The 16,487-nt window shown below is 40.7% G+C and overlaps 1 protein-coding gene across 2 annotated transcripts in view; it reads right to left on the reverse strand.

Annotated features, from left to right (window-relative positions):
- The window catches only part of UBE2K (ubiquitin conjugating enzyme E2 K), a 63,536-nt gene that overhangs the window by 18,192 nt on the left and 28,857 nt on the right, over positions 1–16,487 (reverse strand). For both annotated transcript variants that reach the window (XM_077815734.1, XM_077815735.1), the window contains 2 exons: positions 8,316–8,374; positions 5,130–5,212 (listed from right to left, as the gene is read on the reverse strand). In XM_077815734.1, coding sequence (XP_077671860.1) covers positions 5,130–5,212; positions 8,316–8,374 — 142 coding nt within the window. The remainder of the gene's footprint in view (positions 1–5,129; positions 5,213–8,315; positions 8,375–16,487) is intronic.

Here is a 16,487-nt window from a genome sequence, read left to right on the forward strand (position 1 = left end):
CCCAGAGTCCCCTCTCACACTCCAAACCCTTTGGCCCCACCCCAGAGCCAGCACCCCCAGATGGAGCCCTCACCCCTCCCATACCCTAACCCCCTGCCCGGTGAAAATGAGCAAGTGAGAGTGGGGGAGAGAGCAAGTGATGGAGGAAGGGGGATGGAGTGAGCAGGGTGCAGGGCCTCAGAGAAGGGGCAGGGCCAGGATGTTCAATTTTGTGCGATTAGAAAACTGGCAACCCTAGCTAATAAGCTTATCTCACATTACCCCAACTCTAACATGGGCACTGGCAGGAGCATTTCTTCAACACCTCATACCCAGAGTTTCCTTTGTGATCACAAGTTCATTACAGCCTCAGCTCCGAACCAGCCCTCAATCTTATGGGAACTCAGTATGCCCAGCTCTTCCAACTGTACCCTAAGAATTGGGGCCCTCCTTTGACCAGGCATCCTGTGCGTTTGCTGGATCAGGAAGACAGCCAAGAGCCAGTTTAAAACCAGGGTTTCTGGATAAATAGCCTTGTCTGTTGGTCCCTGGTGAATCCAGTCTGAATTAGTATATGCAAACTTTTTCAGGGAGGTGACTTCAAAGGGTTGATAATGGAGGATGTACATTAACATCTGCCTTCCTACCTAGGAAAGTACCTACAATCCCACAATACAAACAATTCCATTTTTAATACAATGTACTCCAAAAGTATTAACCCTAATTCAGTAAGGCTTAAGTAAATTCAATAAAGTTTATCTTAATTCCATAAGATTTGTTCCAACAATTACAGGATATTGCTAGTTTGTCACTCCCAGTTTATACCCTCACACCCCCTAAAGAAAAAAAAAAAACTATCAAGTCATTTAGACCCAAATTCTTCCCTCATATACACAGTTGTAACTCGTACAGACCTCAGTGTCACAGATGTCCGTCAGAATTTGACCCCAGTTTTAATTATAATGGCAACAATAGAAATATTTAGTAAGACCATTCCAAGTTAAAGTTATGCTTCAAAATCAGATCTTGTAATTCTTTTCAAATATCTGACAAGAAAAACTTATAAACTATAACTCCCAGAACCAAGTGCATAAAACATTCAAGCCTGGTAGCTGTCCATTCTACCGTAAATATTGAGTGCAATCCATTTAAAACATTGAGTTATTTATCAAGAATTTTTCATGTTTGTCACCTTTTAAAATACAGTCTTTCATTCCACTTACATAAGTAAATGTATTGTGGTATTTCTCAGTCTAAGTATAGTTAAATTAGCAAATGTCACCATAAAGTTAAATTCTGCAGTAAACAATTTTTTAAAACACAACAGTGTCACTATTCATACTGGTCCAGCAACCACTTTCATGAGGTGGATTGTATTCTTTTTTAACCTTACACCAGGCTGTTTAAAAAAAGAAAGGACTGGGTGGAGTTCACCCGCCAACAGAGCCTACCTATAACCACATAGGTAACCTATAAGCCAATCTTTTCCCTCCAGCCACCAAGGAGCCAGAAGCACTAAAAAAGCATTCCCAGCACCCTCAAGCAACTGCCTCTGACTGAAACACTATGAGTGGACTCAATAAGAAGCTACATTCAGTCTTATTTCAGAGTAGCAGCCGTGTTATAGTCTGTATCTGCAAAAAAAAAAAAAAAAAAAAAAAAAAGGAGTACTTGTGGCACCTAGAGCTCAAATAATTTTTTTTAGTCTCTAAGGTGCCACAAGTACTCCTTTTCTTCATTCAGTCTTATGTGGCCACTACAACATAAATCTTTGAACAGCAGTAATGGAAAATAGAAATAAAAATAAAAAGACTTTCTGGAAGATTCTTCCGCAACTGTTCTAATTCAAACCACCACTGACAGCTATTAAGAGCAATATAATTACAGTAGCACCTACATGCCCCAATAGAAATTGGTGCCCTACTATGATGGGCACCATACAAATCATATAGCGAGAGGCTGTCCAGGCCCTAAATGACTTTCAATGTAAACAGAATCATCATACTAAGAGCAGAAGAAAAAAATATTACCAATATTTTACAAATGGGGATCTGAGGCATAGAGATTAAGTCACTTGCCCAACATCCAGTATTGCCAACGTCAAGTGTTCAACTATCACAAGTCAGGCCTCAAAAAAAACCATGAGGTTTTAAAAATAATAAATGTTTAGTTCTTTATCTGCCTTCTAATTCTGACCCTTTATGTTTCACATTTTTCAGCTTTTATCTGCAGCAATGAGGGACAGAAACTTATCTTACTCTTAAATGAAAGGTGAAATTCTCATGTAATCATTTGACTCCCGAAGCTGGGACCAAGAAAAAAAACCCACCACCAAACATTGCAAGATTTGTTGTAAAATTACAAGAGCTGCCAACACTGATTAGGTCACAGAGGGTGGGTGGCGGAACTGGAAATTGGGAGTCAGGAGACCTAGGTTCAATGTCAGTGCATTAGCCATAAAGGCAAACCTTTTCCAAGGTAGACACTAATTAAGAAGAACATATACCAAGTATGGGGAGATACCTATAAAAGCCTACACCTTTCAAGAAACGAAGATGAGGCACTATCAAAAGACAAATGTCAAAACTCCTAGATTTATTTCATGACAGGAAAAATAAGCACAACTTCTGTTAAAGAAAATTCCTGCATCTCAGTTTTCAGTGGGAGCTGTTGGCTGTTCAGCACTTTTGCGAAATTGTGACATATTTAGGTGCTTAAACACAGACACAGACTAACATTTAGGATGCCTATTTTTTAAAATACTGGCCTTGATATTTTGAGCATGTCAGCAAAATAGTGGATAAAGGAGAACCAGAAGACAATCTATCTGGACTTTCAAAAATCTTTGATAATCTCCTTTCCCCAGAAGGCTACTGAAATTATTGTAATTAGTAATTCGTTTTTAACACCAAGAAAGAGATCTTAGTGTTACTATGCATAGTCCTCTGAAAACTTCCACTCAATGCGCACCAGCAGTCAAAAAGGCTAACAGTATCTTAAGAACTATTAGGAAAGGGATAGAAAATAGGACAAAATATCATAATGCCACTATATAGATCCATGGTGCACCCAGACCCTGAATATCATATCCAGTTCTGGTTGCACCATGTCAAAAAGGATATAGTGGAATTAGGAAAGGTTCAGAAAAGGGCAACAAAAATGATGTATGAAATGCCTTCCACATGAGGAGAGACTAAAAAAGGTTAGGGCTCTTCAGTTTATGACTGAAACAAATATGATACAAATCTATAAACTATGAATGGTGTAGAAAAAAAATAAATAAAAGAAGTGGTATTTATACTCTCTTAGACACCAGGAGTCATCTGGTGAAATTAATAGGCAGCAGGTTTAATACCAACAGAAGGAAGTACTTTTTCACACAGCGCACCCCTAAACAGTTGGACTCATTGCCATGGGATATTGTGATGGCCAAAAGTATAACTGGGTTAAAAAAAGAACGGGATAAGTTTATGGAGGATAGGTCCATCAAAGGCTATTAGCCACAATAGTCAGGGACAAAACCCCATGCTCTGGGCAACCCTAAACCTCTGACTACCAGAAGCCAGGAGAGAAAGACGGGTGGATCACTTCATAATTGCCCTGTTCTGAACATTCCCCCAGAATCTCCAGTATAGGCTACAGTCGGAGATAGGATATTGGGGAAGATGGGCCATGGTCTGACCCAGTATGGCAGCTCTTAAGTTCTTATGTACAGGGTGAAAGATCACTTTCTGTCAGAAATAGGAATCAACTTTGAGACCGAAAAAGTGGGAAAAAATGGTCCCAAATAATACAAAAGTCTGTTAATGTCAGCAGATCAAAATACAGCTGTAAAACACTAAATGATACCATAGTACACTGCCCCACAACTTGTTCAATGTTACGATAACCCACTTCATGTGTTTCTCTTTCTGCACCTGATCCACGAAGGATGAGAATATTACATCCCCCAACTACAGAGCCAGGCTCTTTAGTTCAAGCTTTCCACTATGGAGGTCCGCGGTTTGATCCCTGGCCAAGATGGCAGCCATAATGTAAGTGGGGACTGAAAACATGACCTTGACAAACTCATTATCTGTGAATCAGAGAAGGGGGTGGGGGGGATGCATAATATACACTGACCAGTGGGTTACATGTGCTATTCATAAATTAATATGTACAAGGTATAATACTGAACATTAACTTGAATAGAAGATAGTCAAAAATAATTTAGAAGTTAAAATGTAACAAACGCACCTTTTTAAAAAACCTAGAAGAGTTCAGTAGTTATACCATGGATTACTCGCAGATACATTCCACATGCTTTGGCAATTAGAACTTTTTCAGAAGTATACCGATGAATAAAATGTCAGGAGTGGACCGGGAAGTAAAGGGCAAGTGTCCTATTCCACTTTTACATTTCTCCAAATGCCTTACAAGTAAGCATTGGCTAGTGGATAATCAACAGTGTTAATGCAATACACAATATTGCCCCATGCTTTTCTCTCTTTTCTGTCCATTTCTTTTGCTTCCTGCTTTCTTATTGCTTCCCACTACTTTTCAATTTCTGATGTTTCCACTTCATACCCTACTGCTGCTAACCTAAAGTTTCCACTCCAAATATCGCCATCCACCCTATAGTACCTTTCCCTGCTCTAAGCCAAGTGCTAGCAAAGTAGCAGAATGAAGGTACGTATTTTAATTTGCTGTGCTGCTTGCACCTAAGCTGGCCATCAGGTGAGGCAGGTAGAGCAAGAAGAGAACCCCACAGTGAAGAATCTGTAATATTTGTTACTGAGGGGTTGGTGGGGAACTTGTGCATAAAGGGATTATGAACACCACAAAATAGCAAGTATTTATGCATGAAATTAGACATTCATCTTCTACCTATGTACCTTAAAATACCTGAGCTTTTCTCCTCGTTTCTCTTTTTTGGACTGTGTGCGTTCAATACTTTCCAAAAAACCCTACTTCATAAGGATACTATCTGCAACTCAAAATACTATATGAAAGTATTTATAAGCTTTAAGAATATGCTTGAAACTCTGGAGCCATACTGCTCTTCATTTGACATCTGTAGTTTCTACAGTATGTGCTTTTGCCTGTTCTCCAAGTTAGATCTGCACTTTAGTGTTAGTGTTCAAATCTGTGAACTGTATGGAGAATCTTACCATTGATCTTTCAGGATATCCAAACAAATGGCCCCAGTGACCGAGCTAATGTTAGGATGCCATATTTTGGTGATAAACCGCACCTAGAATATAAGATAAGATTTTTTTTTTAATATAGCTATTAAATAGTCTACAAAAGACAAGACATTCAAAATACCTTTTAAAAAGTTGGAACTACCACATACAGTAAGTTATTTGAATTAATCTTGGAAAGAAAAAGTACTAATTTAAGATAGCCCTGGGACACAGGAGAACACAAGATATACATGAAATAGCATATGCCACCAGGCTTCACAATAGTAAATTTCTGAAGAGAATCTTTTGTCAGGAATCTTGTTCCGTCCAGAGAACAGGATCCCAGGGCTAGGACACAAGGCCCTCTTTCCAATTTTACACTGAGGCTTTTCCCCAACTTCATTTGGATACAAAGAGCTCACTCTCTCCTCAACCACACAAAGCAACTCTGCTTTAAGGCCTTCTCTACACTATTCTCAGTGTGTCAGTGTATAAACTTTAGACAAGAACATATTAGCTCTGCCTTCAGAGAACAGAAAATCTGGAAGAGTTTGAGAATGGAGCCATTTATTAACAGCTTGTGTCTGTAAATCACTTTGAAGATATAAAGACCCATGTAAGTGCTAAATATTATTCTTCATTTACTATGAGAAATTAATGGCTGACAAAGTACATTCTGGATATCGAAGCTTCAGAGGAGAGAGAGTTGTGAACACTAGCATAAAGGACTACGCACTAGCAACTGTAGACTATACACGGAGCCCCACTCAGACCAGCCTGCCTTCAAACTCCGCAGAAAAGGACTATGAGCACATATTTAACTAATAAGGAACTACAAAACCACATTCCTAGGATTAACAACAAGGCTGAGCACCTGTGCACTGAGAGATCCAAGCAGCTCTTCTACAGATGTTGAAGAAAGAGGCTAACAAGCCCCAAAGCAGCAGTTACTACGCTGTGGTCCACAAACTCCTGGGGCTGCTGCATCCACTCCTTGTTTCAACTCCAGCCAAAACACATGTGGAAGGAAGGAGCTACCAACAGTGGAAGTTTCCATTTTATAAAAAGACCCTTCCTCCTCCATCCAGTCTCACTCCAGACCCAAAAATCCACACTACCAGAGCTAGAAGCCACCCACCCAAGAAAGTCATCAAACCCTCCATATACAGGCCAGAGTGAAGTGATCCAGGATCCAGTCCAAAGAGGTGCTTTAGGGACTGAGAAAGGGAGCCAAACAAGGAGCTAGGTTTGGGGAGGGGGCGGGTTTTAAGGAATCAGATGGCTGGGTCAGGAGACACTGGTTCCAGGGACCTGGCTAGAACACAGGAGTACAGAGTTGGGAGAAGGAGCTGGCAGAAGCATGAGACCTGCAGAAAGCACCAAGAAGCAGGGTTTTTAAGGTTTGTAAAGATAAGGAGGGAGGAAGAAATCAGGGCCTAGACAGTAGGTCTGGGCAGGAGGGATCCAGGAAATTTAAATGGGGACAATGAATTGAGTGTATGTAAAGGGAGAGGAGACAGAATTGGAGAGTGCAAGAAAATTTGCATGGGAGAGAACGAATTGTATGTGTCCTCTCTCTTTCTCTCTCTCTCTCTCACACACACACATACTATATTCCCCATGTCATACAAGTAATTCTCCCCATGCAAGGAATGAGTGTAATTTCCAGGCGGATGTCAGGCAATCAACAATTGCAGTATGATTTGAAAGGGAGATGGATCCATAATATGTTCAGTCCACTGAGAAGTGGTCACACTATTACAGTCTGTCCTACAAGGATGAACCTTGAGACATTTCTTCTCAAGGCTGAAAAAACTTTAGAGTTCTACCAAGACAACCTGCCAGCAAGATGAATATAAGATGGTAGCCTGTGCCTTTAAGGACCAGAGGCTTAGGGTAAGCCAGCCCTGGTCAATTATCAAACCAGCTGGGAAGGAGTAAATGATTATAAAAGCTAGCAAGTGGCTCCGCTGTGGGGTGGGCGGCGGCTGCAGATACAGACAATCACCTTGCAGCAGTTCCTGAGGAATGAAGTCTCTAGGTGGTAAGCCATATGCATCATAGCTGGGTAGAAAGTTTTGTTTTCCCTTTTTAAGTTTGTGGTCATTTGGACTACTATTAAAGACTAATCTGGTGTAGGTGGTGAAGAAGCTAATGTTTCATATGATGGAGAATGTGGGCACGATGATCAGCCCTACTTCAAGGGGAGAGTGCAGTCAGTTGCAGATTTAAAAGGGGAAACTGAGCCATGGTGCCACACAGCTTCCCCAGGCCACGAGGGGCTGCAGGAACAGCCCACTCCGTTACAGTTCAACGGCAACAACATGGTGAGAATGCTAGACTCAAAGCCCCAACATATAAAAGGAAAAGAGCTACCATTGTTATAAGGTACTAAGGGCCCTGTTTGGGGGCTTTGAATCCTCTTCCACCTACTTGGTGTCCAATAAATTTGAAGCACACATACCCTCTGGCAGCTGGAAGACAGGAGTGCACTCTCAATGTGTTGGTATTTGTACTTCCATCTTTCACCTGAGAATCTCCTAACTATTGTCAGGATGGCTTCTGTTATTCTTTCCTTTCCTTTTTTTTTTTTTTTGGTGTGTGTGTGGGGGAGTATTCCTCCCTTGCAAACAGCTCGAAACCTAAGTCTGATGATCATCATTTTCCCAAATGGCAACAGAATGCAAGTGAAGTGATTCCTGTCCATTCCACTGTAATAGCTGTAGTAAGAGTGCCCTGCATGTGATGATCACTCAAGTCACAACAGAACCAAAACAGCCATCTATAGTTTAAGTTATTACTATTGACCTGGAATGTTCAACCCAAATACAACATATGGAGCTCAAGCAACGTGTTACTTCTTTACTAGGAGCACATGATATGGGCCTAATATAGCTTTTCTTAAAAAACAAGATTCAACCCTTTGTTTTGAATATGAACAATCCTCTCCAAATCAAATAAGAGCAATCTTCAAGCTCGTTTATCAGAGACTCTTGACAGGAAGTGATGAAGGAGCTGCATGTTTGCTCCACTTCTGCCTCTATCCAGAAAGCGTTAGAAAATAGAAAACAAGGACTCTGAAAAAATAAAGAAATACTGAAGAGGAAGTCCACTACACAGAAATACAACAGATGACATGACATTAAGAAAGACATCCACAAAAATGTTTACCTTAGGAGGATTGAAGGGATATGTTTCCGGAATTTTTATCTCTAGTTGATATCTCCCTCCTGCAAAAACCAAACACAAGTGAAAGATTATACTGATTTCAAGAGTGTTAACGTACTATGATCTCAAAAAAAAGTGAAACAAATGTAATTCCAATGTGATTACCCTTACATGGATGCTGTCAAGTAATTTAATCATATCCAAAAAAAGCTAATTTAGTGAGAAATATCTTCCAACTTTTAAATACACATACACATATTGATGCACATACATAAATTCAGCTTATTAAAGCCATATTCCCACATTTTATACAAACCAAATACCTATTTTCAAGATATTCAATTTGTTATTAATCTTCAATTTCCATTTTTTCCTTGTCAGAACACCTCTGTTTCACATTAGTCAAACAGACCTTCAATTTAAAAAATTAGATTACCTAAGAAAGCAGATACTAAAATAAAAATAAATTGTATCCCATGTAACGATGCCCAGTATTAGTCTGAAACACACACTAAAGAATTATCCATTTCACTCTGACACTTAACACCCTCAAGTTCTCTCTTCAAAATACTACATCAAAATTAGTTCAATTTAAAATTTAAATTATGTAGAGCTTGAGGATGTTCTGCTGTGTAACTTAAGAAAGGAGTCCTCATTGCTTTCAAGTTCTTCAGTATGCTTTGAAAAGAATAACTCCCAACACTTCAATTCACCAAGTGCTAAATACTACTTGACCACTTACTATGGCTCCGATTCTGCACATACGTATGCATGAGTAATCCCAATGCACTTAACGGGGCTAATAACATGTGTTTGCATGATTGGGACATATAATAAGGGGAGTCAAAGACCATGTCTACACTACAAGGAGACAAATTACATCAACATACAGCTGCCACAGTTAGAATATCGCTTGTGCGCTTGCAGACTTATCACCTCGCATCGACGCAGCACATACTCACAGGAAATGCTTGTGTCAATACAATGCAGTGCACCATGGGTAGGTATCCCAGTGTGCAACCTGCACTGTTCAGCACACTGACTTTTGGGTAGTTGTGGCAATGCCTGGTGGGGCAGGAACGAATCTCGCAGCAGTGACTGGAACAATGGCTCAACTTCCCGTAAGTCAATGTTCTCCATCCCATAATATCTCTGCGCCATAGTTTTTGTGCCTAATTTCAAATTTTCATGAACTGATGCAGGACTTGTCGCTGTCTGCCATCTCTGACAGTAGCATAGGAACCTACACAGCTCTGCACTATTATCACAAGCATGGCAACCACAGGATGCACTATCCTGCAGTATTTGTGGAGCCACAAGAAGAACCCATGGAGAACGTGACGATTTCCAGGCGGTCAGTTTGCTGTGGGACATAGCGAGAACCAATTCAAGGTTGTTGGCATTCATGGAGAAGCTGCAGATGGTGACGTGCCCCTTCTGGTCCCCAAGAAACAAATAGTGACTTGGGGGTCACATCATAACACAGACTGTGGATGATGAGCAGTGGCTGGATCTGTGTGCCAAACTGTCCCAGACATCAAGCGCAGGGACACCAAATAGAGCTGCACTGACAGTGGAGAAGCGAGTGGTGATCACACTTCGGAAACCTGGCGTGCCAGATTGCTACCAGTCAGTGGGAAGTCATTTTGGAGTTGGAAAAGCCATAGTGGAGACTGTTGTCATGGAAATGTGTAGGGCCATTAATTGTCTCCTGCTACACAGGACTGTGACTGTTGGCAACGTGCAAGACATAGTGTATGGAGTTGCAGCTCTGGGGTTCCCAAACTGCAGTGGAGCAATAGGTCACACGGACATTCCCATTTTGACTCCAGACCACCTTGCCAGACAGTACATCAACAAAAAGGCCTACTTTTTCAGAGTTGTGCAAGTGTTGGGGGACCACAGGGGACGCTTCACTGACATCAGTATTAGCTGGTCAGAGAAGGTGCATGCCGCTCACATCTTTAAGAACATATACTATTCAGAAAGCTACAAGCAAGGACCTACTTTCCTGACTGCTGGATTGTCCGTGACAACGTTGAAATGCCAACAGTGAGCTGGGGTATCCAGACTACCCGTTGCTCCCCTGGTTCATGAAGCCATACATCGGTCACATCAACAGCAGCAAGGAAAGATTCCACTCATGCTCAGCAGGTGCAGAATGACAGCTGAATGTGCTATTGGTAGAGTGAAAGGGCACTGACATGGTTTACTCACCAGATCGGACTCAGTGAGAAAAATACCCCACTGGTAATAACTCTGTCTTGTGTCCTACATAATATTTGTAGGAAAGGGGGAAAACATGCAGTAGGGGTGGAGGGAAGATGTGGAGCAACTGTCTGCGGAGTTTGAACAGTCAGACCCAAGGGCTATAGATGAGCTCAACTAGTAGCTATTAAGCTTAGGGAAGGCTTGAACGAGCACTTTAACAGCAAGTGACAATGTACTGTGATACTGTGTTCAACCTGGGGAGGCAGTTTGTGGGCCTGTTAGGAATAGTGTGGGGCTTACTGCACATCTGTACATATATCAAGGACAGTTAAGGCTCTGTGTCTATCACGAAGGTCACAGATTCCGTAACTTTCCGTGACCTCTGCAGCAACTAGTGTGGCTGACCCCAGGGCCAGCTGCTCAGGTGGCCCCAGGGACAGCCAGATCAGCCACTGCTCAGGCACCCGGCCACAGAAACCACTTGGGCATCTGGCCCCGGGGACCGCCCAAGCAGCAGCCAGTGTGGCTGGCCCCAGGGACTGCCTGAGCAGCAGTCCCAGGGGTGGCCACCAGCAGTGGTCCCAGTCCTGCCCCTCCACAGGCAGCCTCAGGGGTGGCCGGAGCAGCCACTGCTCAGTGGCCCCTGGCAGCAGTCCTGGAGCAGCTGCTTCCCCCCCACCCCACCCTGAGCAGCGGCCTACCCCCTAGGCCATCCCTCAAAATTTAGTCAGGGGTATTTATAGTATAAGTCATGGACAAACCACAGGCCGTGAATTTTTGTTTATTGCCCATGACCAGTCAATGACTTTTACTAAAAATACCTATGACTAAATTGTAGCCTTAATGACAGTGCACCTATTACTATTGGGGGTGGGGGGTTGCTGTACATTTACATTTGCAGTACTGTTTGGAAGTGATACGATGGGTAGTGAGTGTACAAGACCACTATTTGCATGTTTTGTAAACTAACAAAGATGAATTACTTTCAAAACAAAATAGTTTTACTGACTATTTTCATGAAGAATTTAAAATGAAATACATTGTAACTTTAAAAAATTAAGAACCTTAATAAATTAACCAAAGGCAGAAACACTGATGTCAACTGTAGCTACACATAAATCAGCTGTGGCTCTCGCAGGTCAGTGTATGTGAAGCTATGGTTGTCCAAGCTTTCCCTCAGTGTGGAATGGTAGGGGTAGGCTTGCTGGCCCTGAGGAATGCTGAGGGGACATGTAGGAAGGCACTATGCTGTAGCTCTCCATTGACTGCAATGGCAGTCGAGCCCGAGACTATTGAACTTGGAGGTCAAGGGTCTGCATTTGCTTTGCTCCACATGGCTCCCAAACTCTACAGGGAAATGAAAAGCAGATAGCAACTCTCTCTCTCGGTTGTAGCACTGCCTGTTCTAGTGCAAATAAATTAATGAAAGCTCAAAATTTATGTCCCACTAATTTGAGTCGCACCATCCCTGTAATGGAAAATTTATTTACATACTTACCTGAGGTTCCTTCCCCTGCATCAAGCTTGCCCATGCTCAATTGGAGGGACTGTGGTAGAGTCCAACACAAGTCCTGGCTCGCTGCACAGCCGGATCCCCCAGCAGCCTGTCCCCCATATTTCTCCTCCTCTTCCTTGTCCACTTCCTTCTCCTTGCAGATCATGGCAGGGCCTGTAACTCAGGCTCCTCAGAGGTATCCATGGAGGTGTGTGGGGTCTCTGCCAAGTATGACATGCAACTATTTTTAAAAGCATCATGTCTGTGGCTCTGCACCCAATCGATTGTTGGCCTCCTTGGCCTTCTGGTATGCCTGCTGCAGTTCCTTGGTTTTCCTGTGCACCGCTGCTGGTTCCTGTTGTATGCCTTCTCCTGCATCCCACAAGCAATCTGCTTGTCGATGTCTTAACAGCTGGTTAAAAGTTGCACAGCCTCTTCTTCCACAGGCCCAGGAGATCCAATTTCTCCTGTCTACTCCAGGCAGGAGCACATTTGAATTACGTAGCCACATAATCAGCTGGACTTTTGCACGCAACAATGGATTGCTGTTAGGTGTGGTAGCTCAGCTGGGCATTCAGGAAAAGGCATTTCAAAAATCTGCAGATTTTTTAAAGGAGGGGACTACCGATCTATGAGACACCTGAGCAGTGGAGCTCACAATTGTGACTAGAGGTCAGTGTCACTTATTGAGAAACAGTTGCTGAAAATAACTGTTATGGTTGACACTCGCATTATATTGACCTCCATACGTCGACTATGGTTGTACACTGCTTGGGGAGGTGGTGTTAGTATGTTGGCATAATGGGGCACTTATATCAGTGGGAAACACATTTCAGTATAGACACATGCATAACTAGGTCAACACGAGGCAGCTTATGTTGACCTATCTTTGTAGTGTAGACCAGGCCTTAGACATCCAAACCCTTGCTATAATACGGTTTCTTGCTAGAAACATTTCTACAAGCATTTATTATTTCAGTATTATACTACCTATTCCTAATAATACCTCCTTTGGGGGAGTAAAGCATTTCTTATTCCAAAGATATTGTTAGCAACATTTATAATCCTCTACCAATATTTCTGTATTTTCAGGCAATACCAACCTATCTACATTCTCTTTTTATTTGCAATTTCTCCTGCACTGCTTGCCTGGCAGTAATTTCATGGATCATAGCACTGCAAGAGATTAACAGAATCTATATAACTATTTATATTGAGTTTCCATCAAGTTGCAGGCCACAGCACTGTTCCTTGTATACATTATTCTCTCATTCCATTCTGGTTCTTCTATTTGGAAGTCAAAAGCTTTTCCTCCCATTTATCCTTACCAGTTTACTTTGTAAGATTTTATATATTCTAGCTATAACTCCTTCCCAATGAGAGTTCAGGCCCCGGTCCTGCAAATTATCTACACAAGCAGAGACTTGTTTCTATATAGGGACAGGGGTCTGCTTTTCACACTTTGTGGGAAAAACTACATTACTAATAAGGAGAAATTACAGAGTCTGTCTGCCTGTTTCTTACATTATTCAGTGTAATATATTCTCCATTCTCAAAGAAGTTACTGTCATATTTTTTGGCACTTTCTGCAAAGTGCCTTTCCAACTATAGAAACGCTCTGAAGCGAACATATATGTTCACTAACTGGAGTTACTTTATATGTAATAGAAAAATTGGAATAAAAGCCCATATTTCTAGTATTGTCATCATTAAGGAATTTATGTTTATATTTGTTACTCACACCAACAGAAGAGGCCTAAGATTTCAACTGATTTTTTTTCACCCATCTGAATCCAATTTAAAAAAAAAAAAATCTATATTTAAGTCACCAGCTATAATTCAAACAAAAACAGAAGACAACACAGTCAGGATTTTAGGCATAACTCAGCAATGCCTTCCTCCACAGAACAGAGATGGTACCACACTATTCCTAACACTTTACTGGCATAATTAGTACATTTATTTTTAAAAACTAATACAGAAAGTAAGACAAATGTTGAAAATGGGAAAGGGTGTGAAATATGTAAACACTGGGGAAGGGCTTACAAACTAGCACACAAAAAGTAACATTGTTACAAACTAAAGAGCAAAAGTAATGGAGATGGCAAATTAGGTTATGGCAAGGAAACAAAGTATTTAAAAACTGAAAACAGGAATAAGAAAGTGTGCATGGTCTGTCTTGACTAATAACTCTTTGGAGAAAGGACAAAGGTTTTATGTTTTTGTAAAGCACTTAGCACAATGGTGCTGGATGGAAGTTTGTCTGAAACACCCCAATCTGTTAGTGGATGTAGATCTTGCTGATAAAGATTTAAAAGGGTTCTGCTGAGTCATTATCCCACCTGACTATAAGGGAGTAGAAGTGGGAAGAGAGGATCTAAGGAATAGGCTTAGCAGTCAAGCCTGCAGAGGTTTAAATTGAACTTAAGGCATATTTTTCTTTATTTTTTGTGAATTTAAAAAAAAAAGTTTCAGAAACAGGTGAGTTCGAACTCAAAATAGCATGTACGCTATGTTTATAAGGCAGACTGGAAAAGGCAACAGGTGACACTATATAAAGAGCAATAAGATGAAGTACAAACCAAAGTCACATTGGCTAAAATACTAAAATAAGTCAGGGGGGAGGGCGGAAATGCTTGCCAAATTACTCTTGCATCTCTGTACCTGTTGTTCCTTTATGTTGACCACAGGCTGTGAGGCAAAGTTGGCCAACGATTCCAGCACCATAAGTTTGGTTTGTGTCTCACAACGTGAATGCAAAATGTAGGGAGTAGGCAGACAAAGGCAAGACAAAAAAAATAGGGGCCAATTTTCAAGCAAAGCAATCTGAGAAGAGAGCGAAAAGTTCCCTCTGTAGGACTGCTAAGAAGCCTGCTGCTGGATTTCAACATCCAAAAATGCTCTTAAGATTTTTGCTGCTCATACCATTTTGTCTGGATCTCAAATCAATATACAGATATTAAAGCAGACTTTGCAAATGAAATTTAATGACACGATTTCATTCCCTTCAAGGACAGGAGCTATCACAATTTTGGGTAACATCTTCTAGCCTGCCATACAAATAAAGGATCCACCGGAATTTTATAACCCCCATACCTAAGTCAGTAGGGGACAATAAACTAATACTATTTATAAATCACCATGGACATGTATGGCATTTACAGACAAAAATAAATTACAGGTCCTGCTCCAAAGAGCTTATAAACTAAATTAACTTTTATATACATTTATCTAGATAAAGATTAACTTTATTTGCTCACTAATTATTATTGTTACATCTGTCTTAGAATGCAATGGATTGTAATACAAATGTAACTTCTGTACGTACCTCAATATTTCTGCTGAAACCGCTTGGTAAGTTCTTAAAGCAATGTTCAAAAGCCTTGCTTTTTCTATTACACAGATATTAGGAAGTCCTACACTTAAAGCCCAGACCAAACCTCAAGTCTAATGTTACTATATTTACTGTACTCACTACCCGATATACACTAAGAAATGAAATTACTATTATTGTGGTTCACCAGTCTGTCATTAAAGAGGTTTACAAAAAAAACCAAAAAACATTAACACACCTGCCTTTAGACTACCACTTTAGAACTTTTTTAGAGAGTGTCATCTACTGCAAAGCAGAACACCAGCCATTAATCTGGATTTCCAGAACTCTTGCTATCTACTTTTTTATAAAGTGACCGGAAGCTGCACCAATTCAGGCTGTGATATTTTAAACATAAGTTAAGCTAAGCTAATTTAGCTAAGTACAGTTGAAACTGGTCAATATTTGGGTGGGAAACATTTAAAGAAAAGGAAGATGATGAAGGAAGTGTGTTCGCAATTCATTAGATGGTAGCTTCCTTTGGATCACTTTTCTGTAGGAATTTACCATTTTCAGAAACATAAAACCAAGGTCCTTACCATTTGTGGTTATTTTAAAGAAAGAAAAAAAAGGTCATAGAGGACTTCTTCTTAAGGTTAACCCTGATATTCCCCTGCAACTACAACTGGATATTCTTCATTGTTTACCCTGAACAGTTGTGCAGTGTTACTGTTTTGTCTATATTTATCTATAGATCTATATGTCTATATACATAATCTTAATAAATGCATAAAACTATGTTAAAAGAACATTCAGGTTGAAAACTCAAGCATTCAAAAGTTAGGAAATGGCAGAATTAAGGTTGCTCATGTAATCTTAATTTGACCGCTTTATAAATACACACTGTAATACAATCCAACTACATGATCGTGCTATTTTTTTCCACTGACAGAATTCCTGCCTCATTCAGTGATCAGAAAAAGATGGTGTTCACTGAACAAATAGCTATTCAATATTTTTTAAACTCATCAATGTGTCCATGCCTTATACACCTCACATCATCCAAACCTTGCACTAAATACAGAATTACTGACTTCCTCCTGGTGTTTCTATAGTGCTCTCATCCTGGTATCCATATGTTTCACAAGCACTAATA

The sequence above is a fragment of the Eretmochelys imbricata genome, chromosome 4 (assembly GCF_965152235.1).
Source record: "Eretmochelys imbricata isolate rEreImb1 chromosome 4, rEreImb1.hap1, whole genome shotgun sequence".
NCBI lineage: Eukaryota > Metazoa > Chordata > Testudines > Cheloniidae > Eretmochelys > Eretmochelys imbricata.